Here is a 27,057-nt window from a genome sequence, read left to right as displayed (position 1 = left end):
TTTTGAATATCATATGTAAATCCGCATGCCAAGACAAATCTGAGTGCGATGAAAGAGAATGATAGGAAATACAGTATTGCTACCTAAGTATTTATCACTGGACCAGCAATACATTCACCTGGAGTCTCCAAAACATTTCTGATATGAAACTTTGTCAACTGATCGATTTTACTGTTTCAGATGGAGAAAGGCACAAAATTCAATAGGAGACAACATTCTGACACTCCTACTGTGTGATGAGGAGTACAAATCATTCCCAAGAAACCTGTAAAAAGAAAAAAGTCCACCACAAGAACACTATGTTCTTAGAGAAAGCCAAACTTCCTAATTATGTCTAAAACACATGATAGGGTGGCCGGTTAGCTCAGTTGGTTAGAGCGTGGTGCTGATAAAACACATGATACCAAAAACATACAGTGGAGAAGAGTACAGTTGAGCCTTGAACAACATGAGGGTGGAGGAGGTGAGGGGCACCAACCCCCCACACAGTTAAAATCCACATATAACTTCGGACTCCCCCATAACTTAACTACTAATAGCCTACTGTTGACCAGAAGTCTTACTAGTAACATAGTCAATTAGCACATATTTTGTATGTTACATCATATACTATATTCTTACAATAAAGTAAGCAAAAAAAAGAAAATGTTATTAAGAAAATCATAAGACAAAATACATTTACAGTCCTGTATTATAAAAAACCCACATATAAGAGGACCCACACAGTTCAAACCAGTGTTGTTCAAGGATCAACTTAAATTGCTATCATGCAGGATAGCAGACACTTAACAAATGGACAAAATTACTCATTTAACTGGTTTATCAAATACCTAAACAGTACTTACTATGTGTTGAGTGCTAAGTGTATTACATATGAATTCACTTAGTCCTCACATTTACAGAGGAGGAAACTGAGGCACAGAGAGGCTATATGCCAAGGTCGCACAGTTACCAGGTGGCAGGGCTGGGAGATGAACCTAAGCAGGCAAGTTCAGTCTGTGCACTTAACCACTGTATAATTCTGTACTGATGACTGTGGTGCCCATTAGCTATTAGCACAGTTACTGTGCACATATGGAGGAGATACTCCTGGTATCTCTGGAGGTCATAATGTGGACATGAAGTTGTTGGACTTGGTACTGACAGAGGACTAGTTATGCGCAGCCGGGAGAGTTAGTGCTACATGGATAAAAAGATTTTACTAACTCAATTGGAACAACAATGTGCCTGCCTACTAATCTTGTTAGTGTTAAAGAAATGCAAGTGTGAATTTGATCAAGTTATAAGAATTGAGTGAAGGAAAACATAGGGGAGCATAAGACTGCCTTTCCAGACAGTAGAAACATGCCATTCTTTTGGTAGGGGGAAGGAACTTACTCAATTTCTTTGCTGGCATTATTTTTCCTTGAGTAGTACGAAAGGATAATTATTGGTTTCCTCAGTATGTGATGCATAAGACAGCATTTTCAGTGATAATAGCAGTAAAGATCCTTTCCATTATTCTAAGCAACTTAGCAATGTAGTCATCATCTTGAATAGGTTAAAAAATATCAACAAAAACATCGACATTGGGGCACCAGGGTGGCTCGGACAGTTAAGCGTCTGACTTTTGATTTCAGCCAGGATCGTGAGATCAAGCCCCACATCGGGCTCTGCGCTCAGCTCAGAGTCTGCTTGTCCCTCTCCCTCTGCTCTTCCCCCACTCGCATTCTCTCTCTCTCTCAAATAAATAAATAATCATGGAACACTACATCAAAAACTAATGATGTAATGTATGGTGATTAACGTAATAAAATTTAAAAAAAATAAAATTAACTTAAATATTAAAAAAAAAAAAACACATCCAAAAGCTACAACTGAATTTAAAGAAATACTTTTATATGGCCAAATGCAACCACAAAGTAGACTGGGAATTGTTTTGCCTCTGTCTCACAAGTAGCAACATTCAATTTCCCTGCTTTTACATGGAATGGGCTAGTCAACTTAGTATATGATGAACTGTTAAAGCAGGTTTCAGGAAGAAATCCTTCAAGTCCAAATTGATCTGAATATCCAGAACTATCTACAAGAGGTTTTAAACTGTTGTTGCCATTCCTGCCAACTTATTGTAGTGAGTTAACATTTTTTTAAATTTAGTAGCAATAAAAAATTTAAAAAGACAGTGAATAGAGAACTTGACTTATGCATGACTCAAGCATTCTGTTCTTGATACCTTGGTAAAAGATCACAAACAAAATAATTCTGATAACTGACATGAAAGAGTTATCAGTACTTTAAACTGTAATTAAATTTGAGTATTAATTAACTTTATTAATATTTATTTCAAATTGTGGGTCTGCAAACCCACCAACAATCTATGAAGTTTCAAATACTCCTGTGTGGGAAAATGTGGGAATGACTTCACAGAGAGAATGAGAGTCTTCAAAGGGCTATGTGATAAGGAGAAAATAATTTGAAAATATATTTCAAAGAAGGAGCAGAAGACTGTACAGAAATTAAGTTACTCTGAGATAATATTGGTGAGTGGCTTCAAAAAAGAATGAATATACTGGTCCATGGATCCGCGTAAGCCACTGGAAGGACAAAGAAAAACAGTAGCTTCGCCAGAGTTTCAGGCAGGCAGGCAGGCAGAATGAATGAATGAATGAATGAATGAATGAATGAACAAACGAATGAATAACTGTTTTAGGAAGTATTTTAGCACTGAGGTGATGCAGTGTATGATACCAGCGATGTGTAGTCTAGAGAAGTTAAGCATGGTATCCAAGATAATCCTTAACTGTGGGAGACAGTTGGGAAGGGAGAAAAGAAGGGATGTGGCAGAACTGGATGATGTGAAGGCATAACAGGCTTCTGATTAGCAGGAGATATGGTGTTTGAAGCACTAGCTGGTTCTTGATGTTGGTAACAAGTCAGTACAGTAAGAAGGTAAGTTCTTAAGCTTTTTACCACTTTTATGATTCTAGAATGAGGATATTTTGTCTAGATTTGCTTTTTCCCTTTCCAAAAGTACTATAAATAAGCCATTATGTAACTATGAAGGATTCACCTATCATCTATCTGTTTTTCATGTTAAACACATCTTAGATGGGCTAGGGACCTTGGTTATTAGCTATATTTATATAAAAGCAAAGTCTGTCTTTGTCTTATCTAAAGATCTTCAATTTTTTATAATAAAATAGGCTATTTTTAAATGGTATTAATGTTAGTTCTTAATATCAAAGTGTCAAGAACTACAAAAGGTCTTAGCTTTTATCCCACTTGCAAGCTAGCAAGTAAAGCTGCCATAGTTTCTTTTTTTTTTTTTTTAAAGATTTTATTTATTTTTTATTTGAGAGAGAGAGAAACACCATGAGAGGGGACAGGGTCAGAGGGAGAAGTAGGCTCCCCGCTGAGCCGGGAGCCCGATGTGGGACTCAATCCCAGGACTCCAGGATCATGACCTGAGCCGAAGGCAGTCGCTTAACCAACTGAGCCACCCAGGTGCCCAAAGCTGCCATAGTTTCATGGATGCCTGTAGAAGACACTGAGACTCCTGGGCCAAAGACAAATGATAGTTTGTCAAGGTAATTGCAATAGCAAGAATATTAGAATTTTGTGCTGGTTCCCCAAGCCACAATTTCCAGAGGAAAACATGAAGAGAGTTCAATGAGCCCTGCACACACAGTGTGAAAAAGAGGAACCCGGAACTTAAGGAACCCAAATCTCTCCTAATGGACAGTAAGCATCCTGCCCTTTGCTCCCAGGAAGACATCTATTTGAAAAGGACATTCAATGTGCAAGAAGGACAGAAAGCTGAGAGATATCTCCCCACATATAAAACCTTCATTTCTACATTATTTTGCTTTCTGGCAAGTTTATCTATGAATATATCACTCCACTGGTCACTGTGATTAATCTGGCTGATGCAGGCTGGAATCAAATCCATAGCAATAAAGCACCATGATCTTATCCATGTGCCCCAAGGTCCTGGATCTAACCAGCTGAAAAAAATGCCATAGTGTAGTGACCTTTACACTTGGCATTAATCCAAGTACAGATGGATACATAAAGAATGCAGAGATTCTTCCTTGCCCCAAGAAGGAAGTCTAGGGCAATTCTGTCATCTATAACAAATGCTGGCCAGTGAGTTGAGGTTAACTTGAATGTCTTCCAGGGTTAAGGTAGTATCACTGATCACTTCTTTTTGGGAACGCCACTGAATCAGCAAAGGTAGTTCCTTTCATAGAGATCTCCACGTTCACCTGAGGACTATATGATCTACTGGTAGTGTTTAAGGAAACACTCACAGGCTTCTTACGACTACTCCTAATGTGTAAGTTACTATGGTTTGGGGAGGGAAGTAAGTTCGTGCCTGGCCTTCATACAGGAAGTACAATACCAAGGATGCTCGTGGCCTCTGGAAAGAAAGTGTTCACAACTGTTGGGCCACCCAAATGAGATCTTCATCAGTGGTGGTGGTGGGGCAGGGGGGAGGGCACACAAGTTGACGGTGCCCTCAGTGTGTATTCCCAGATGGATGGTGAACCTTAAGGGGTTTCAGTTCAAGTCAAATACCTCAGTCTAGTCCTGGTTTTAGGAAAGAATGACCTATTTGTCTATAGTACCAGATAGGTGATATTTGCTGCCCCATGGAATGGCTAAGAGAGGCTCCAGGATGGAGGGTGGGGCAGACATAAAGACCTATTGACAGGTATTTTGCTTGGGAGGTGCAAAAGCTATTGTTATCCCTTCTGTTTCCAATAGACTTTTCAATAGGTTAAAGGGAATGGCCATCAAATTGTGGCAGCACTCTCTGGAGGTAGACGACAGCAGTCAATTAAACATTAAGTGTCCAACAGTTGAGAGATCTCTGTGTTTTCCTTCATGAGGAAAGCTATAGGGACAATTCACTGAAAAACAAAGATCATTAATATTCTCCCTCTCTTGTGTCTCTATTTTTGTCTTTGTAGGTGCTAAAGTTGTAACCCTTCCACTGCTACAAAATCAGTATGTCCCAGTCCAGCAGCTATAACTTCACCTATTTTATAGTCATTGACTAAATGTAACCAGACCTTTGGTCTAGAAGGGTCAGTTGACAAGAAGGGCAAGAGCACTGCTATAAAACTTGCAGAGATGGGCTATGGGAGTGATGCTTGCAAGATGGCTGAATAAGACATCCTTCACATGTATCTCCCCTCTTCAACAGCAATAATTTAGTATCCATCCATGGAAAAGTGACTTCCTGGGAACTTTGAGATCCAGGTAGGGGACTGTGAAACCCTGGTGCACTCTCCAACTGAGGAAAGACATTTTGAGAAGGCAGAATCACACCCAGACAGCTGATTCACTGACTGTGGTCCTGCCTACAGACCCGGAAACAGCTCTAGAATGCTGAGAATTCTGCTACCATCCCATTGGTTTTGGTTCTGCCACCAACAAAATAAGCCAAGGGACCTTGGAGGAGTCACACCTACCCATCCATCAGCTAATAGGCACACAGACCTCGGTCCCAGTTGTGTGGACCCTGAAATAGCCCTTGAACAGGCTCCAGCCTCTCTCTGCTGAGGTCTGGGAGTCCCACCCTTACCCAGGAGGTAAGCCTGACAAATGCTGTCAAACTGCAGATTCTGAAAGGGCCCTGTAACTGGTCTCCAGCTCATTCTGGCCAGTCCTCACACATTCTTGCTGGCAAAGAGACCCAGCAGGAGACTTCTGGTTGCACCCTTATACATTCTGAAGGGTCCTATGTATGGCTCTAGCTCCATCACAGAAGGCCTGCCAGCAGGCCAACCAGCTTCAGGGACCCAGCAGGAGACGCTCTGACAATACTCCCAGAGATGCTAGAAATGGCCCTATACGCAGCTCCATCCCTTCCCAGCCAGTCCATGAGCAGTACTGCTGACCCAGAAAACCAGTGGGAGACACTCCCATCTGCACCCCAGAGATCCTAAAAGGGTCCTATATTTGGTTCAATTCCCTCCCAAGCTATAGTCACAAGCAGTCCTCCAACATAGGGATTTGGTGGGGGACACTCACATCTGTGCCTCAGGAGATCTTGAAACGATCCTATACTCGGCTTCAGTTCCTCCAGCCAAAGTCAGGGAGCAGTTCTACCCACCCAGGGACCTGTGGCACAAATACCCATCTGTGCCTCCAAATATGCAGACTTCAGTTGTGGCCGGGATACCTGAAACAGCCCTGGAACTTGGTTCCAGCTCCTCTCCACCATGGCCCAGGGCCTATCCTGCCCACCCAGGGATCCATCAGTGACCAAGCAGCAGTCCTCCCTGGGACCTGGTAGGAGCTACACCCACCCATACACCTGGTAAGGGGACAGCTAAGGACACAACTGTGGAGCCTGATACAGACCCTTGTCCCAGCATCACCCTGCTGAACAAGGTACTGGAGGCAGTCCCAGCCATCTGAAGACCAGACAGGAAACATGCCTACCTAAGACCGCAGTAACAAACCTGCCAACTACGGACACCACTGCAGACTCATAACCGTGCATAACCCACTCCAACCTGGCATGAATGTAATTCCAGAGGTAATGTCATCCATTAGCCCAGGCGACAGAGAAGAGGTCTTTATCTGCTGAAAATGGCCTTAAAGACTGGAAAAGGTATTTACTTCTTCAAATGCACAGACGTCGATGCAAGGTTACACAGACCCCAAAGAATCAGGTAAATATAACACTACCAAAGGAAAATTAATAAAGCTCCAGGAACCAATCCCAAAAAAACATATATCTAAAATTTCCCTAACAAAGGATCAAAATTGATCCTTTACAGAAACTTAAGGAAATGAAAGAGAACACAGAGAGACAACTGAACTAAATTAGAAAAACAACACATGAACAAAATGACAACAAAGAGAAATAAATAGAACCAAACAGAAATCTTGGAGCTGAAGAATACAATGACAGAACTAAAAAATGCAATAGAGAGCTTGCACACACAGACTTATGTACCTGCTGTAGCTGTGCCATCTGCTCCTGAAGTGCACCCAGAACAAAGTTCTATGTGAGACCAGTAACGAAGGTTTGCTGGGTCAGAATGAAAACATCCTGCAGTTCAAACACTGAGTGATTCAGTAGCTACACTCAAGGATTTTCTGTTTTTCCTGAAGTAGGTACCAATATGGGAAACTGAGGAGTTTCCCATATGGCATTTGCCTAATGTTCTCTCATTTACCTTCCAGAAGAGATGCATTTTCCACATTTACCCATCATATGGAGTTCAGAGATGTTCATGCTCATTATTCTCACCCAAAAGAAGTGCAACAGAAACTCTCCAAAGGGACATGAATGACAACCTCTTCTCATCTCTGAGACCAAAAGTAGGCTGCCGCTTACCCACCCCAAGCCTACTCCATATAGCAGTGTCAATCCTGACAACTCAGTATGTAATCCATGCGATATGCCACAGCCCTGGCAAATTCTGCTCAGATGAAACTGTCATAATTTTGAAAGTGAAGTTTACCAAGGTCCACCAATAAAAAGCAGTCTGAGTTACTATAAATAAATCAGATCTAGAACAAACAAGGTGAAGATCAAAAATAATATAGTCCACAGACACTTGGAGAGAAAAGATAAACTGCTTGAAGAGATGCATCTCCATCCAGTCACTGACATGATGTTTTATAATGTTTAAATATTTATACACTATAAGAAGAAGAGGAAGTTATGAAGTAATTGTGGAATGTTAAAGTATGCAATTACTTCTGTGGCTCTGCCAATTTTTGCTCACATTCTAAGATGTTCTGGGCTTACTTGACACTATTTTATGATAAGATAAATACTGTCATGTCTTCCTTATACTTTGATGAATATAAAATATCCACATTAGTAATAATAAAAGTAGCTAATACTTATTGAGTACTTGCTATGTACCTCCTGGCACTACTCTGATCATGGTACTAGGTTAATTCATTTAATCCTCACATCAGCCTCATGAGAAAGAAATATGACTACTGTCCCAATTTTATAGATTAGAAAACCAACTAGCAAGTGAAATAGCAACAATTCACACCAAGGCACTATGCATTTCTGCTTTTCCAAATAACAGAAAACAGCCCTCTTATACCATTTAATGTTTTCTCCCTTGATACAATATTGGTACCCTGATTTCTTATTTTTCCCAAAAAAAGCCTAACTTTTCATTGTTAATGTATCTAAATGATTTTAAACTACGTGGCTAGCATCACCATGTCTGTAAAGTCTTATGTCTCATCCCACAAGGAATTCCTCTCTTTTCAATACTCTGAAATACATAATTCTATTACTATACATTTACTATAACTTTACTTTACAGGTATTATATTTTCTTTAATACTGTGAATCTAAGAAGAGAATCTAAGATTCTCTCTCTCCCTCTCTCTCTGCCCCTTCTCCCCCCGTGCGCACATGTGCACTTGCTCTCTCTCTCTGAAATTAATAAGTAAATCTTTAAAAAATAATAACAACGCGGCGCCTGGGTGGCTCTGTCAGTTGGGCGTCTGCCTTTGGCTCAGGTTGTGGTCTCCAGGGATCATGGTCTCAAGCAGGGAGGCTGCTTCTCCCTCTCCCTCTGCCCCTGCCCCCCACCAGCTTGTACTCGATTTCTCTCTCTCTCTCAAATAAATAAAATCTTTTTAAAAAATTAAAAATAATAATAATGTTTCATCGTCTCTGTAACTACTAGTAGTCAAAAAATAACCAGCACTCACAAAATGGCTACTGAATTAAAATCATACAAACCAAAGAAAATCCTGAACGTGAAATTTCTAATGTGGTCTCTGCTGGCCACTACACCATAGTATTATAGTTGTACTGATACTTTTATACTGCCCATTTTTAATTAGGTTTATTATAATTCCCTATATTATGGGCATCTTGATTTCACTGACTCCATTAGTTCCTCTGCTAAACTACTTTTCCCTTACCGTTTCCCTCGTGGATAATGCCGCACATATTCTCCAACATCATGAGCAGCAACAGCTAAGACTTGTGGATCATCCGACACCTCCAAAAGTTTTGTCAAAATTCTGAAATAAATTTAATCCAAAGAGAGATTGATTTCTAGTTGTTCTACAGGGCACAACAGAGCACAGCATATTTGCAGGTATCTCCTGAAAATAGACATTTACAAATATATTTTCTATAGATATTACTATTACACATAATATATTACATATGAGTTAGCAGTTTTCAAATCTTTACATATATATACCAGGTTATTTTCAGATTCATAATGTATACCACACACAATTCCCAAAATATCAGTAACTCCCTTTCCTGCTCTCTCAAAAAAGACAGCTAGGGTGGGAGTTAATGTTATTTTAATATACAATTACCAATGAAGCCTTGCCAATTATATTTTGAAGATTAATCATTTGTAAGCCTTTTGTAAGTATTAAAAAGAAGTTACTTTAAGCTGTGATCAAGATGGACCATGAGCCCTGAGCACACACATTCCCCACCCCCATCTCCCCCCGCCACTCCAAGTCTCAGGAAGAACTTGAACCTGAACTTCACAAGTAAAACAATGCAAAACAGCAAGTGAATGTTTCTTTTCTTTTTTTTTTTATTTTATTATGTTATGTTAGTCACCATACATCATTAGTTTTTGATGTAGTGATCCACGATTCATCGTGTCCGTATAACACCCAGTGCTCCATGCAGTACGTGCCCTCCTTAATACCCATCACCGGCTAACCCATCCCCCCCACCCCCCTCCCCTCTAAAACCCTGTTTGTTTCTCAGAGTCCAGAGTCTCGCATGGTTCGTCTCTCCCTCCGATTCCCCCCGCCCCTTCATTTTTCCCCTTCCTTCTCCTAATGTCCTCCATGCTATTCCTTATGTCCCGCAAATAAGTGAAACCATATGATAATTGACTTTCTCTGCTTGACTTATTTCACTTTGCATAATCTCCTCCAGTTCCATCCATGTTGATGTAAAAGTTGGGTATTCATCCTTTCTGATGGCTGAGTAATATTCCATTGTATATATGGACCAAATCTTTATCCGCTCATCTGTTGAAGGGCATCTTGGCTCTTTCCACAGTTTGGCTATTGCGGACATTGCAGCTATGAACATTGGGGTGCATATGGCCTTTCTTTTCACTACATCTGTGTCTTTGGGGTAAATACCTAGTAGTGCAATTGCTGGGTCATGGGGTAGCTCTATTTTTAATTTTTTGAGGAATCTCCACACTTTTCCAAAGTGGCTGTACCAACGTACATTCCCACCAACAGTGTAAGAGGATTCCCCTTTCTCCACAACTTCTCCAACATTTGTTGCTTCTTGCCTTGTCAATTTTTGCCATTCTAACTGGTGTAAGGTGGTATCTCAATGTGGTTTTGATTTGGATTTCCCTGATGGCTAATGATGATGAACATTTTTTCATGTGTCTGTTAGCCATCTGTATGTCTTCTTTGGAGAAGTGTCTGTTCATGTCTTCTGCCCATTTTTTGACTTGATTATTTGTTTTTTGGGTGTTGAGTTTGAGAAGTTCTTTATAGATCTGTTTCTGAGAAGATGGGTGCCCAAATTCACAATCCTGCCTCCCTGCTGTCCTTTCTCCACGGCAACCACACAGGCCGAGTGAAACCACTGCAGGAGCCAGATGGTGCTTCTGAGAACAGGAGCCAACCAGACGCAGAGAAGGCTCCCCTCAGCTGGGAGCTGGAGCCTTGGCCACAGATTTCTGCCTCCTCAAGGACCTACAGGGAGAGGGCTCATCTCACCCAGTGATGCATGTGTCCTCAGGAGTGAAGGAAAAGGGGGGACTGCACTACCTAGAATCCAATCCCCTGGGAGAGAGTGCCTTCAGCATGAGTGTGAGGGGAGATCACTCAAGGAACAGATCATTCCTGTGTTATTTAAACTGCTCAAGAGCACAGAAACAGAAAGAAAACTCAACTCATTCCACAAACAGAACATAACTGGGATAACCAATCAGAATGAGTAATTATTTTAATGTCCAGGCAGAAGACTAACGTATTAAAAAAAAACTGCTTTCTAATATGCCAGCAATAGCCACTCGCTTAGACACAGATATATGAAAACCTTACAGAATTAGCTAATTGAACCAGTAGAATACTGAGAGAATATCTTTTCAGTTCTCAGCTCAAATATCACCTCTTGCTTAAGAGCCTCTGATCCCAAGATAATACACTCCCCCCTCATCATTTTCTATGCCCATTTCCTGATTCATTTTTCTTCACATAACTCATCACCACCAGCCACAGTATTATGTAGTTTCTTGACTATTTAGACTGTCTCTCCCAAATACAATGTAAGCTTAATGACAATAAGAACTTAATTTTATTTGCCATTGTGTCTGCAACACCTAGAACAGTACTGACCATACGACCGATGCTCAATAAAAACTTGTTGGAAAAAATGAATACACAATTTAAGTATAAAATGGTGATGTCGCCAATTGGGAAAAACAATGTGACAGCTCCTAATGGAATTTAAAATGCACAGACCCTTTGATCCAGCAATTCTACTTCTAAGAATCTAACCTACAGAAATATCTTCACATTTCCACAAAATATCTATGTACACTAGCTTAAAAAATGACTAAGAGAAAAGGTTAGAGGGTGGAGGCCACGTGCAAGAGTTAGGCTTTTCCCTCCATTTCTTCTTCCATGCTGGTGGCACCTGCTTTGTCCTCTATAACACCAACTACGTCATGTACAAAGCAGTATCACATTCACCATTTTATAGAACCCCTACAACTAGGATTATTGGTTCTTCCTATTTTACAGAGAGGTAACACCAGAGGCCCAGTGAAACAAAGTGGCCCAATACAAAAAAAAAAAAATAGAATTAAGATTTTAAAAAATAATAAAACTAAGTCATTTTAACAGACCCCAAGCCATAATAAGTGAAAAAGACAAGTCACAGACTAACATATTTAGATGGGACATGTATAAATAACTCTATATAGATGTAGGTATGGGTATGTCTAGGAATGAAAGAACACTGGAGAGTATATCACCTAACTCTGGTTACCACTCGGGAAGACTTTGAGAGAGAACAGCAGTGAAGAAACCTTTTCACTTTACTTCTGTATGCCTTCAAGAGTACTTGAATGCTTGGCCCAGGCTATTCGATATAACTTAGAATTCAAAAATTCAGCACACACATTTTTTTTAAAGTTACTTAATTTTACTAAGATGCTCAAGAGGTTACTATCCCTTAGAATTGCTAATTTTATTTATTTGTTTATTTAAATTCAATTAGCCAACATAAAGTACATCATTAGTTTCGCATGTAGTGTTCAATAATTCATCAGTTGCACATAACACCCAGTGCTCATCACATCACATGCCCTCCTTAATGCCCATCACCCAATTACCCCATCTCCCCTCCCCTCCAGCAACCCTCAGTTTGTTTCCTATAGTTAAGAGTCTCTCATGGTTTGTCTCCCTCTCTGATGACTTCCCATTCAGTTTTCCCTCCCTTCCCCTATGATCCTCTGTGATGTTTCTTATATTCCATGTGTGGGTGAAACCATATGAGTGAAAGAAACCATTCTTTCTCTCATTGACTTATTTTGCTCAGCATAATACCCTCCAGTTCCATCCACATAGATGTAAATGGTTAAGTATTCATCCTTTCTGATGGCTGAGTAATACTCCATTGTGTGTGTGTGTGCGTGTGTGTGTGTATACATACATGACATCTTCTTTATCCATTCATCTGTGGATAGATATCACTTGGCATCAGGGAAATACAAATCAAAACCACAATGAGATACCACCTCACTCAGTCAGAATGGCTAAAATTGACAAGTCAGGAAACAAGTGTTGTCGAGGATGTGGAGGGAACTGGGAATGCAAGCTGGCACAGCCACTCTGGAAAACAGTATGGAGGTTCCTCAAGAAGTTAAAGATAGAGCTACCCTATGACCCAGCAATTGCACTACTAGGTATTTACCCCAAAGATACAAATGTATTGATCCAAAGGGGCACCTGTACCCCAATGTCCACAATAGCCAAACTATAGAATTGCAAATTTAAAGTTTAAAATTTAAATTTAAAATATTTAACATAAAAAAATTTTTGAAACCATTTAATTGTCTATTTGCATACAAACTATTCAATTACAAAATACAAATCTTATTTCTTAAGATCTGTACTGGAAAACAACTTGAATCACAATGATCTTTGCTCATATCATTTGCATTAAAACAAATACTTAAATACTTAAAATACTAAAAATAAATAAAACTCTACTTTGTTCAAAATCTGTGCAAGTCTATGAAGCTTGTGTACTTTAGTTTCTGTAGCCCATTTATTTGGTAACGTCTCCTAAGAGTGTGGCTCAACATTTCTCTACCTACCTTTTTCTATCATCATCTCAGCATGTCAAATATCTAACTCTATATAAACAACAGGAAACACTAATAAAAAACCTGTCAATCAGGGAATTTATTTCATTAGGAAGTAATTACATGCCTTTTATCTTCCAGACTAACTATCTGCACTTCCAAATAATTGAAAAGATGAGGATTTAGTATACACATAAAGGTTCCAAACTTGGTGTAAATATATACCTTACAACAAGAACCCATAAATGAGGAAATGAGACCCAGAGAAGTTACATCATCTGCCTACAGACACAACAAATGTTGAAACAGATTTGAATCAATACCTGTTGAGTCTAGTCCACGCTAAGCACAACTGCACCATGATGGCAATTCATTCAACTCAAGCACATGAAAATCCACAAAGAAAAAGCAAGACATATATTCAATCTCCCATACATTTTTTTTTAATTTCAAACTTGCTCTTTTTAAAAAGCCAACTTGCAAAGTATTCTAAAATTATGTTTAATTCAACTGAAACATTTTAATAATTTCAAAAGATTAAAGTACTTTGATGTCATTTTTATTATTTTGAAATTTTATTACGATATCATTTTAGGAAATAAGAAAATATTGACATAAGTTTCCTTAAAAGCATAACAGAATATTTGTTCTGAATACCTGAAACCAGAAGCCAGCAAATTTAGCTGAAGTCCAAACCCAGCAACTTCCTGTTTTTGTACATAAGGTTTTATTGGAACACAATCACACTCATTACTGTCTACAGTTAGTTGCCTTAGCACTATAGTACCAAGTTCAGTAATTGTGACAGAGACCGAATGGGTCACAAAGCCTCCACTGTTTACTTTCTGGGCCTTTACAGAAAAAGTTTGCCAATGCCTGCTTTAAACCACATTCAATGACCTGAGCCATTCTCCATATGGCTGAGACCCTTGATACTCAAAATATGCTCTGCAAACCTGCAGCATTGGTATCAGCTTAGAAATGCTGAATCACAGACCCAACCCTGAACCTACTGAGCTAGAATATGCATTTTAACAAGATCTTCATTAACATCTGAAAAATATAGTCTTAGACTCAAAAAAAATGGTGAAGGAATTACAGAGAGTTTCTAATCAAATCTAGGAAATACAGAAATGATTTTAATGGCTATCCCTTAGGGCCATTTAGCCCACTGAATATGTTCATCAACAATGAAAATATTTTTGTATTATTATCTGTAAATTGACTGAGCATGCTTTCCATTTCTATATTCAAGTCATCAATGGAAATTTTCAAAAGAATAGGTTCAAAACAAGAGATTCTGTGGTAAGCAAAGAAGAGCTCCCTCCAACTCATCTTTGAATATAGTTGTTAAGTCAACAATAGATTCATCAATCAAAAGCCAAATCTCTATCACCACATTAACCACAAGCTGAGATTCCACCAGACACTCCAATGAGATCAAGACAGCAACACATCACAGCTTTGGAGTTAGACCATATGTGAAATCTGACTCTGACATTTGCTAGAAATATAATCTTGGAAAGTGTCTATTCAAATCCAAAATAAAATTTATATTATTATTCTGACTGATCACTCCACTACTTTGCTCTTGTTCTCTTTCACAATGTTTTTCCTCTGTTTTAAAAACTTGTTTGCTCCCTCAGCTTTTGCTTTTCTCTTAATTATCATCTGCATGGTTTCTTATATTTCAGAATACTTCCTTATTCAAACTACTCAGAACTGTTTGTGTCAACTGGCCACTTAAGTTTAATAGTAAAAGACTGGTTAATTATAACAATACATCATAAAACCTTCAGAAGAAAGGAGAATGTTTTGTGGACCATTTGTTTTGTGTGTGTGTGTGTGTGTGTGTGTGTGTGTGTGTGTGTGGCAGTTTTAAGTTATTAGTTTTTAAAATCAGTACTTTTTAATGGAAACAACTTGACCAAAAATCTGTCACAGAATTTTGAGACCCATTAAAACAAAAGTTAAATGAGGAAAAAAAAAATACATACTTATTTCAAAATTATAACATACAAGATTGCAAAGTACTTTCTGTATACTATCATACTAAAGTTGATAAAGGAAAAATGAACTTACATTGTATACTTGCTAAGTTTGGAATTACCTGGAAAAACAGGTCAGAGCCTGATGTAAGTACAGTTCTCCTCAGATAAAAAGAAGGCTAGTATTCACTGTGTTTTTTTAATAACAGAATAAAGATTTCTTCTCTATCTATTTTATCAGCTAGTTAGAAGGGCAGTACTAGCATGCCCCTCCTTGCCAATCATCCCCATACAGATAACTTATAAGAATGGAAACTAAGGGGGCGCCTGATTTCAGCTCAGGTCATGATACAACGGTCATGCGAGCCCCACACCAGGCTCCACACTCAACATGGAGTCTGCTTGTCCCTCTTCTTGTGCTCCTCCCCCCACCTTGCTCACATATATGCACTCACTCTTTCTTTCTGTAAAATAAATAAATAAAATCTTAAAAAAAGAATGGAAACTAAGAACAAACAATGACTTCAAATTTCTCTAAAACTGAAGTGCTACATGTCATTGCTTCTGGTTATTTAGAAAAATCACAAAAGCTCGTAAGAAGGTAAAGAGTAATTTGAAGGAACCATAAAATTTAAAACCTAATGACAGAAAACAGAACATGCACTTCAAAAGCCTCTTTAAGTGTATCATAATAAAAATACATGTAATGCTTTAGTAATAATTTGTTAAAAAAAAAAAAAAAAGCTCCCCTGTTATATTCAAGTTTTCCAAAAACTAGATTTAAAAGGCATTATTCAAGCTCATTTTGTTGTTAAAAACTCAAAGTAGCACAACAATGCTGAAAAGATAATCCACTTTTCCCCCTATATATTCTCCATCAGTCCGGCCAACATCTATCAACCACTCACTTTGGTTTGCCAAATGTTTAAATAAACATAATGTATCCTTTTTGGTAATCCATGGAAAGTAAGTATAAACAACAGAGATAGGTCTGCTTAGAACTGCTCACTGTACAGGTGTATATATACCTCTTCTCCTCCTTCTGATACCTTGTTAAAATGACAGTAAAAGAATTTTTTTCTTATTTTTTTTCAAGTTTTTCTTTCATTCCAGGGGAGAGAATGTTTATTTTGAAAGGCCTTAGGGGTGCCTGGGTGGCTCAGTCGGTTGGTTAAGTGTCTGACTCTTGGTTTTGACTCAGGTCATGATCTCAAGGTCTTGAGATTGAGCCCTGCATCAGGCTCCAAGCTCAGTGTGGAGTGGGCTTAAGATTCTTTCCCCTCACTCTCCCTCCCCCTCTGCTCTTCTCAGCACCACCCCCCCCCCCGTAGAAGCACTCTCTCTCTCACTCTCTCTTTCAAAGAAATAAATAAATAAAATCTTTTTTAAAAAAAATTTAAGACTTTATTTATTTGTTTGAGAGAGAGAGAGAGAGAAAGAACAAATAGGAGAGGGAGAAGCAGGCTCCCCACTCGGCAGGGAGCCAGACGCGGATGCAGCTGGATCCCAGGATGCTTGGATCATGCCCTGAGCCCAAGGCAGACCCTTAGCCCACTGAGCCACCCAGGTGCCCCTAACAAATTTTTTTAAATGCTTGAACAGGCGATTCTGGAAAAACAGATATCCAAATAACCAATAAGAATATGACAAGGTATCCAACCACATAAAGAAGCAAGAAAATACAAATTAAAATCATGAAATGGCTAAAATTTTTTAAAGAGTAACAAAAACATGTTGGCAAGGATGTGGAACAGGTATTAGTAATGTAAACTAGAATTTAAAACTTACTTTAAGAGCTCATAATTCTTCTCATTTAACCTCACAGCATTTTCTCTCCAAAATTTCTCAGATTTGTGCACAGGACTCCACTCCAATCTTCCAGATTTAAGTTCTGAACTGTATTCATCAAATGAGCTATAAAAATTTTTAAAGAGTTCAAAGTTTAGGAGAATTTAAGAGTTACTCAAAAATTAAGCAATATAAAACATTTTTACCTTGTCAATTATACCTCAGTAGAATAAAAAACAAAATCTTCACTGATAATTTAACTGCAAAGACTGACAAACCTTTGTACATTAACAAACTACCACTAAACAAAGTTTAAACAGCTTAAATAATCTTTTTTTTTAATAAATCATGTGAAATTTATTCAAGGTCCTAATGTCCAATACTCCTGTCAATTTGAATGCTCACCATGAGATATTAAAAGGAGTACCTGCTTTCAAATCTTTATCCTAGTAAATAAATGTATACCAGCAAAATATCTGATAATCTAGCAGTTTCCACCATGCCACTTAAAATACTGTATTTGCCAGCCCACTAGATATATTAATGTAAATTTATATAAAAGTATGTTACCTAAATATAAAATAAAATAGCATATTCTAATGCCATATTATAAACCACTATACTACATTAGGCAAATAAAAATACACATATGGATATAATATTGCATAATGTGATTACATATACTGCAGAGGTAATTCACTAAATTAACACATTACAGACTAATTAAAAACAAAAACATCTCTGTGCATTTAGCAAACAGCAATGCAATTTAATTCAAAAATCATTCACTATGTATCAAGTAACAATTATTCAAAGTTTCATAATATAAAAAATGTTTAATGACAAACACAGTGACAGGACATGCTTGGACATCCTTTCAAGTGAAAACTTAAAAAAGAATTAGCCATTTCAATACTGATTAGTAATTCAGAATAACGAGGATTTTGCTGGTTAAGTTGAACAGAGTGTCCTGCTGAATAAAGTAGTAATTTACTTTAATGGAAGGCCAGTCTGTGTAAGAAGTAAGCTAATATCATTTAACATTAATATCCTAAACCTATAACAGCAAAAACAGAGACAAAGCTCTTTCACCTGCTCCCATCACCCTATTAGCTTTAATGTAAATAGCAGTATTTTTCAAATTACCAAATTCAACATGAAAAATCAATAAGTAATAATAATCGCCTAACATGGATTAAATAACTTAGAAAGCTAAGTATCACTAATCTTATTTATTTTTAAAAGAGATCTTAAATCATTATTACAGGAGAACTGATAATAATTTTTTTTAAATGAACTTATAAAACAGAAAAACTGCAAGTCTACTGCTGGCTGGACTACTTTATTACAATCAACCTATTCATATTTAAAATTATAGAAAGACAAAAATCATTTGCCTCCCTCCAGAAAACTCCATTACAAACCACTGATGTGAGTGATACATCTCTCTCCATAAAAGAATTTGGGCCTTGGGATTATGAGCTGCATTGAATAATCTGGTAAATTTATATTTCTGAAACACATACTACACTGAAGGCATTTGCTGGACACTTGAAAACTCACAACAAATCCTACAAGGCTAGAATTTTTATTGCTATTTTATCAAAAGGAAAACTGAGACTTTAAAAAATCAAGAAGCTTGTCATGGCCACACGTGGAGAAAGTAGCCAAACAATTCAAACTGGGCTCAGCCTGGCTCCCAAACCCAAACTACCTACACAGAAAGACCTACTTCTAGATAGTAATTCTCCTCTAAAGATGTATCAATAGTTTAAAATCTAAGAATACATGGGTTTATGGGAAAGACCACCAATATATTATGAAATAGAACAAGGTCCAGAGAATACATAGAACCCCATTTGTGTGTGTGTTGATGTGTGTGCGCATGCGCACACACATGCTGGAGGAGCAAGCGCTAGGTTTTTTTGGAAGCAAACACAGGAAATGAGGTTGGGGACAACTATATGGAAGAGGCATGAAGTCCCTTCTGAACTACATAAGGTTTGTTTTTTTTCTTACTGCATTGTACATCATTTGCATCATTTTTAATATAAAAAATAAATAGGAGCACCTGGGTGGCTCAGTTGGTTAGGCGTCCAACTCTTGATTTCCGCTCAGGTCATGATCTCAGGGTCATGAGATCAAGCGCCACACTGGGCTTGCAATGGGCATGGAGCCTGCTTGAGGTTCTTTCTCTCCCTCTCCATCTGCCCCTCCCATCCACCCACCCCCCGACACACACACACACCCCCATTGTGTGCCCTGTCTCTCTCTAAAAAATAAAAAATAAATTATACCAATAGGAACTTCACAAAAGCAGGAAAAAAATACTCTTTCCATTTATGGCCAAACCTCCCCCACAAATTAACAACCAGTACTGCTTAAAAAGATTCTAAACTAGAGAGAGATTCTTAAAGGGTTCTAAGATGACACCAACATCCTGTGGGAGTACAACCAGTCAGATTTCGGGTAAGAGAATGGTGGGAATCTCCCCAAAAGAGAAGAGATAACACACAGCTATAACCAACTGTTGCCATAATGATGAGCCAGTTCTGTCGTGGTTTTTTTTCCCCATATCCCCTAATTCTTAACAGAAGACATAATGTTTTAGTGAAATCTTTTGAGTTTATGGTTAGTAACAAATTTAGACTTTCTTAAAAGACTAGGAAAGTCAAACAAGGCCCAATATATCCAGCCTGTGAGAATTTTAAAAAATTACATACCTAAGATCTTGGACACTCTCACCAAGTTTTTCCAAAAGAAATTTTATATCTTCACTGATATCTTCATCATCGTACTTCTGCTGTTCCAAGTTCTCCAACTGTTTCAGAACTTTGCATTGAATCATAGCCAGAGCATATTCCTGGCGAGTTTCTCTTTCAGTCGATTTTTCTAAAAAGTTCTGAGTTAGAAAAAGACACGAAGAAACTGTGTAATTTCTTACATGTGATATTCTCAGACCCCTGAACTTTCTCTTGCACCCTCTTTCCTCCTCCTCTGTTCTCAAGTTAACTATCCCCTTTACACAATGACTATATCGTAGACCCTTACTTCTTTCCTGCACACCTGTCCCATAACAGAAGCGTACTTCTGATTCCTTGCTTACTTCCTGGCTTCACCAAACGTTTTAAATTACCCGGACAAGCCTCAAAACACTGAACATGTTTACAATTAAATCCATCAAAGCCTTTCTCACAGCCCTGCTCCTGAGCTCCTGAGAGTTCCCAGTGAACTCTCCGTTCATTCATTAGCCACCTAGAGTACTTAGGATACTAAGAGCGTTTCTTAAAGTATCTCTACTAGAGGCTCTCAGTCAGTCATCCTTTTCTCCCTTCCAATCAACCTAAAAGGCACAAAGGGCAGTAATAAAAAAAACTCTCTTACTTGAACAATTATCAGAAAAGTTTTGTGACATCCTGGAAAATACCCTAGTTTTCTTCTGTGATTTTTCTATTTATAAGAGTACTTAATGAAAAGAGCAAAGGAATCCTAAATACACTTGACCCTAAACAACACGGGTTTGTCCTATGCAGGTCCACTTATATGAGGATGTTTTCAATAATTACAGTATAGTACTGGAAATGTATTTTCTCTTCCTTATGATTTTCTTAACATTTTCTTCTTTCTAGCTTACTTTACTGTAAGAATATATAATATATATAACATACAAAATATGTATTACTCCGCCATTTATTTTATCGGCAAGGCTTCCAGTAAACAGGAGGCTATTCATAGCTAAGTTTTGGGCGAGTCCAAAGTTATACATGGATTTTTCAACAGCACAGGGGGTCAGCACTCTTACCCCTACATTGTACAACTGTATTTATACAAATAAACTCTTCATTGAATTGACCAGTATTTCTAAGCAAAGACCATACTCAGCCTTAGGGACAAAAACAAGCTCTCAAGAAAGCTACTTTCACCAAGATGGTAAAGACCTGTCAAATGCCTACCCTCAACCGCACCAAAAAATCCTATAATAACAATTCCAAGTCAACTATACCAAAATATGAAATTTTTAAATTTATTTTTGTAAGCAAATTATATTTCTAATAATTATACTAAATAAACACAGAAAGAGATTTAACTTAGCATATGGAAATCAGTGAGATCAATCTCTACACTAAAATTCCAATGGCATTTTTCACAGGAGTAGAAAAAACAATCCTAAAATTTGTGCGGCACCACAAAAGACCCTGAATAGCCAAAGCAGTCTTGAGAAAGAACAATAAAGCTGGAGGCATGACACTTCCTGATTTAACTAAACTACAAAGCTATATTAATCAAAACAGTATGGCAGTGGCATAAAATAGACACACAGACTAAGTGAACAGAATAGAGAACCCAAATAAAAAACCCCACATATACAGTCAACTAATATTTGACAAGGGAGCCAAGGATACTCAATGTAGAAAGGATAGTCTTTTCAACAGTGTTAGGAAAACAGGATAACCACATGCAGAAAAATGAAATTGGAGCCCTATCTTACACTACACACAAAAATTAACTCAAATGGATTAAAGACTTAACCATAAGATCTGAAGCTGTCAAATTCCTAAAAGAAAACAAAGGGAAAAAGCTCCCTGACCTTAGTCTTGGCCACGATCTTTTATATATGACACCAAAGCACAGGCAACAAGAGCAAAAATCAACAAGTGGGGCAACATCAAACTAAAAAGCTTCTACACAGTCTCCTAGATCCACTACATTTAAAAGCTTCTGCACAGGAAAAAAAAAAAAAAAACCAATAAACAAAATGAAAAGGTATTCTATGGGATGGGAGAAAATATTTACAAAGCATGTATCTGACAAGGGGTTAATATATGAAGAATTCATACAACTCAATAACAGCAACAACAAAATGATTTAAAAATGGGCAGAGTATCTGAACATTTTTTCAAAGAAGACATACAAATGACCAACAGGTACGTAAGAATATCACTAGTCATCTGAGAAATACAAATCAAAACTACAATATCACCCCACATATGTTAGGATGGCTATTATCAAAAAACAAAAGATAACAGGTGTTGTCAAGGTTATGGAGAAAAGTGCACACTTGTGCACTGTTGAGAATGCAAACTGGTACAGCCACTCTGGAAAACACTATGAAGGTTCCTCAAAACTTTAAAAATAGAGCTACCATATGCTCCAGCCATTCCACTTCTAGGTATTTATCCAAAGAAAATGAAAACAGAGTATAAAGAGATTATCTGCATTCCCATGTTTATTATAACATTATTCACAATAGCCAAGGTATGGGAATAATCTAACTGCCCATTGAATGATGACTGGATAAAGAAAATGGGGTATATAAGTATTTATACACAATGAAATATTATCCAGCCATTAAAAAAAAAAGAAAATACTGCTATTTGTGACAACATGGATAGACTTTCAGGGCATTATGCTAAGTGAAATGTCAGAGAAAGACAAACACTGTATGATCTCACTTATATGTGGAAGCTTAAAAAAAACTAAAATTTAAAAACCCCAAACTCAAAGACATAGAAAACAGATTGGTGGTTGCCAGATGCAGTGGGGGGGGAGGGGAAGCAAACTAAGTGAAGGGGATTAAAAGGTACAAATTTCCACTTATAAAGTCAGTCAGTCCTGGGGCACCTGGGTGGCTTAGTCAGTTGGGTATCTGCCAGATGCAGTGGGGGGGGGGGGGAAGCCAACTAAATGAAGGCGATTAAAAGGTACAAATTTCCAGTTATAAAATAAGTAAGTCCTGGAGCGCCTGGGTGGCTTAGTCAGTTGGGCATCTACCCCACGTCGGGCTCTCTGCTTGGCGGAGAGCCTACTTCTCCCTCTCCCTCTGCCTGCCACTCCCCCTGCTTCTGCGTGTGCTCTCTCTCTCTCTGTCAAATAAATAGGTAAAATCTGTAAAAAGATAAAATAAAGTAAATAAGTCTGGGGATATAATATACAGCATGATGATGACTATAGTTAATAATACCACATGTATTCCTGAAAGGTGATAAGAAAGTAGATCTTAAAAGTTCTCATCACAAGAAAAAAAACTGAAACTATGTGTGGTGATGGATGTTAATTATTAATGAGACTTATTGTGGTGATCATTTCACAATATATACAAATATCAAATCATTATGTTGCACACCTGAAACTAATAAAATGTTATATGTCAATTATATCTCAATTTTTTAAAAAATAAAGGTAAACAAACCATTTTTAGATAATGAAATTAAGATAACTGGTCACCAGCAGACCTGTGGTAGAAGACATGCTAAAGCATGGGTGGGCAAACTTTCTAAGAGCCAAATAGTAAATATTTTAGGTGTTGAGGTCTCTATCACAGCTATTCAATTCTGCCATTACAGTGCAAAAGCAGGCATACAAAATAAAAAAACAAAAACAAATAAGCACAGCTGTGTTCCAACAAAGCTTTACTTATAAAAACCAGTGGTGGGCCAGATCTGCCTCATGAGCTATTATGGACTGATGAGCCCTGAGCTAAAGGAAATTTTGCAGGTGGTAGAAAATGACACCATCAAATGGAAAGATCAATCTTCAGGAAAGAAAGAACTGCAGATATGGTAAACAGTCGAATAAATATAAAAGACAATTTTTCCCTCTTCACTTTCATAATACAAATAAGACTGTTAAAAGGAAAAATTAAAACACTGTATTATAGGGTTTTTTTACATATGTACATATATTTACATGACAGCTATAGAGTTAAAAAAGAGAGAAGAGACCTGTGTGATTACAAGCTCTTACATTTTACATTAAAGAGTAAAATACTCACTTTAATGGGAAAAGTTAAGGATGTATATATTGTGACACCAGAACAAGCTCTGAGAAATAAAGCACCACAAAGAACAGTTAAAAGGTCTACAGAAAAATTAAAATGAAATTCTAAAAAGGATTCAATTAACTCAAGAGAAGGCAAGAATGGAAGAACAAAAAATAAGACGAACAGAAAACAAAAAATAAAATGCTAGACCTAAATTCAACTATACCAATAATTACCTTAAATGCCAATAGACTGAACACTCCAGTTAAAAGGCAGAGATTATTAGGATAAAAATTCAAGACTCAAATATATGTTGTCTAAAAGAGACAAACTTTAAATATAAGACGTAAGACATAGATAGGTTGAAAACCATAAGCATAAGAAAGCTGGCATGTCCAAAAAAAAAGAAGAAAAGAAAGCTGGCTTGTCTATATTAATTTCAAATAAAGTAGGTATCAAGGCAAAAAACACCACCAATAATAACAGACATCTCACAAAGATTCAAAGGTCAGTTCACCAGGAAAACGTAACATATACGAATGCATTAATAACAGAGCTTCAAAATACATAAAGCAAAAATTGGCAGAACTCAAGGGAGAAACAGACAAATCCATAAATAATAGCCAGAGATTTTAACAACCCCCGCTCTCAGCAATTGATAGAACCTTACTAAACAAAAAATCAGTATCACTGAGGATCTAAAAAGCATTATCAACCACCCTGATTTAATTGACATTTTATAGAACACTATACATCTGCAAAACACACATTTTTTTTTTTTTACACATTCTTTTAAAGCACACATGGTACATTCACCATGACAGACCATATGATTAGCCATAAAACAAGTCTCAAACTTCCAAGAATTGAAACTTAGAATATGTTCCCTGACCATAATGCAATTCAATTAAAGACCTTATGCTGTGGGGAGCCCTAAATTCCGATACCCTCTCCCTTTCTGATACTCTTCCCTTCTTCCTTTCTTTTGTTAAGTCTTTACCTATTATTTTACTAAATTTTCTATTACTTTTTCAAGTTATTTTTCTTACTACTCTCTCTTCTAACTTTAGAAACATATCAAAACTCTTTTGCTCATATGATCCTTTGTTATTTTCACTATATATTTGCTGACGAGAGAATTAAACTTCATATTTGAGGTATTATCATAACTAGTGATTTCAACTCTAACCTCAACACAATCAATATAATAACTAACATAGAACACCACTATTATATTCTTCTAAAACCACCTCACCTCTTAATTCTCCAAAATAATAGTACTCTAGAACTTAGTCATACTTGATTCTCCCCTTTTCTTCAACCCTATATCAAATCAGTCAATGAGCCTTATAATTTTCCCTTCAAAACACGTTTCAATTTCATCTTTCCATTTCATTATAAAGAATGAAAAGGATTGAATGGATTATGAAAAGTCCTTAAGAAACTGAATTTGCCAAAAACAAACCTAGATAATCCAGCAGCAGTGTACTCTTTAAAGGCCCTAAAACTCAATGGCATCTTCACCTCAACAAAATCAAAAGTCTAAATATCATTTTTGTCTTTGTCCAAGTAACGGTGCAGAAATCTTCCCTTCCCTAAAAGCACAGAGGAATCACATGACAATTCAGCTCTTTCCTTCACCAGAACTGCTAGCCTTGTGAAATTATACGTTAAAACAGGGCTTCTCAAACCATCTGTGGTGAAGACCAGTTGTGTTTGTTTTTTAACTTCCAATCAGTCATGAACAAATACTTTTATAAAATACAATAAAAATGAATTTCTAGAAAAATGCATTTTAAAACACATGCAATTATAAGCTCAAATTTTATATTATTAAATTTGACAGGTATGCAACTATTCTGTCAAGTTACTGTAAGCTTCTAACTGCTTATTCTTACTTTCTATACTTACCGCTGCAGGCTGCTAACCAACAGTTCACAGCACTGCACTGACATGCACACCACACTTGAAGTATCACTGTATAAACACTCACCCCAAGATTAAAAATGGTCTCACTCAAACCTGGTACTTAATAAGCAAGACAGATAAATCCCTGAAACAAGGAATAAGGTATAGACTTGGGAATAAAATTTCTTGATAGCAATACTTCCATGCCAAAGCAGTAGGCAAAACAGCGCCTACACACTCAAACGAGGGTGGACCTCTCTGAAAGGGTGACTACAAACCGCCTGCACAGGAAGATGCGGGTATGTGCAGGTCTGTGTCTATGTGTTCGTGTGTGGGGGGTGTAAATTAAACATCATGACTAATACAGCCAATAAAAATCCAAGTCCAATTTGGTGGTATTTCTTTTGAAAACACTGAGTTGTAAAAATATAATTTAGCTTATTATCTGACATATTACGTAGGCTCTTAACTAAGCAGAGCCAAAAAGAGAAATAAAACTCACAACAGATGTAAAACTCTAGACAACAAATACGATCTTCAATGTCTTTCTCAGTCACAGGCTCAAAACATGCTAATTTATTTTAGGAACTAAAGATTGACAAATCAATTTAACCAATAGGATAACATTTGCAGAGACCTGGAGTCCAGCACCTGCTATGAATAAGTGAGATTGACATTTTCAAAAATTAAATTCACCAAGCCAAATGGAAAAAAAAAAATTAGCAATTTTTTCAGCTCACAGCAGCTCAGCAAGCTTCCTAAAGTCTTCAGCACAAAAATTTCCTTCCTGAGTTTCAGGATGTGGGAAAAAATACATGACTAGATCATCCTTAAACAACCTCATCAGTGAATCTTCTTTAACAGTTATAGGAATTTGAGAAGGATAAAGAAAAAAAAGGACACATCATTTTTTCACCTACTGATGGCCTAAGTCAAATTACTATGTCATTACTAATGACTTAATTTTAACTCAATTGTGTACATTAAAGTTGTGGATGTCTAAAGACATTCTTCTGATTTTCAGCCCTTAGAATATTCCCCTAATGATTGTACTGTCCCAAATTTAGCACAGCAGGGTCTAAAAAACTAATATTCCTGCCAAGAGATTGAGTCTATTTTACATAATCTGAAATCCAAATTAGATAACAGATGCCCAGAAATTAGCCTAATAATTAGTTCTATGTGCTGTGGGTACAAAATTGAAACTGTAAATAAAGTTTAAATAAGGTTTTTAAATCTTGTTGAATATTAGTAAAATATTCATGCCGCCTCTTCTAAATCAAAACAGGTCAGCATTGGATCTTTGCCT

General features: G+C 37.3%; 1 protein-coding gene across 4 annotated transcripts in view; it reads right to left on the bottom strand.

The window, feature by feature from the left end:
* Positions 1 to 27,057, bottom strand: part of ATP6V1H (ATPase H+ transporting V1 subunit H) — a 132,284-nt gene that overhangs the window by 41,995 nt on the left and 63,232 nt on the right. For 3 of the 4 annotated variants that reach the window (XM_036106237.2, XM_036106223.2, XM_036106231.2), the window contains 3 exons: positions 19,804 to 19,982; positions 17,081 to 17,206; positions 8,905 to 9,006 (listed from right to left, as the gene is read on the bottom strand). In XM_036106237.2, the coding sequence (XP_035962130.1) occupies positions 8,905 to 9,006; positions 17,081 to 17,206; positions 19,804 to 19,982 (407 nt within the window). The remainder of the gene's footprint in view (positions 1 to 8,904; positions 9,007 to 17,080; positions 17,207 to 19,803; positions 19,983 to 27,057) is intronic. The other variant, XM_078072386.1, reaches the window with a different exon arrangement.

Source organism: Halichoerus grypus, chromosome 5 (genome assembly GCF_964656455.1).
Source record: "Halichoerus grypus chromosome 5, mHalGry1.hap1.1, whole genome shotgun sequence".
Taxonomy (NCBI): Eukaryota; Metazoa; Chordata; class Mammalia; order Carnivora; family Phocidae; genus Halichoerus; species Halichoerus grypus.
Note: the sequence above shows the minus strand (reverse complement) of the source record. Positions and strands in the feature narration are given on the sequence as shown.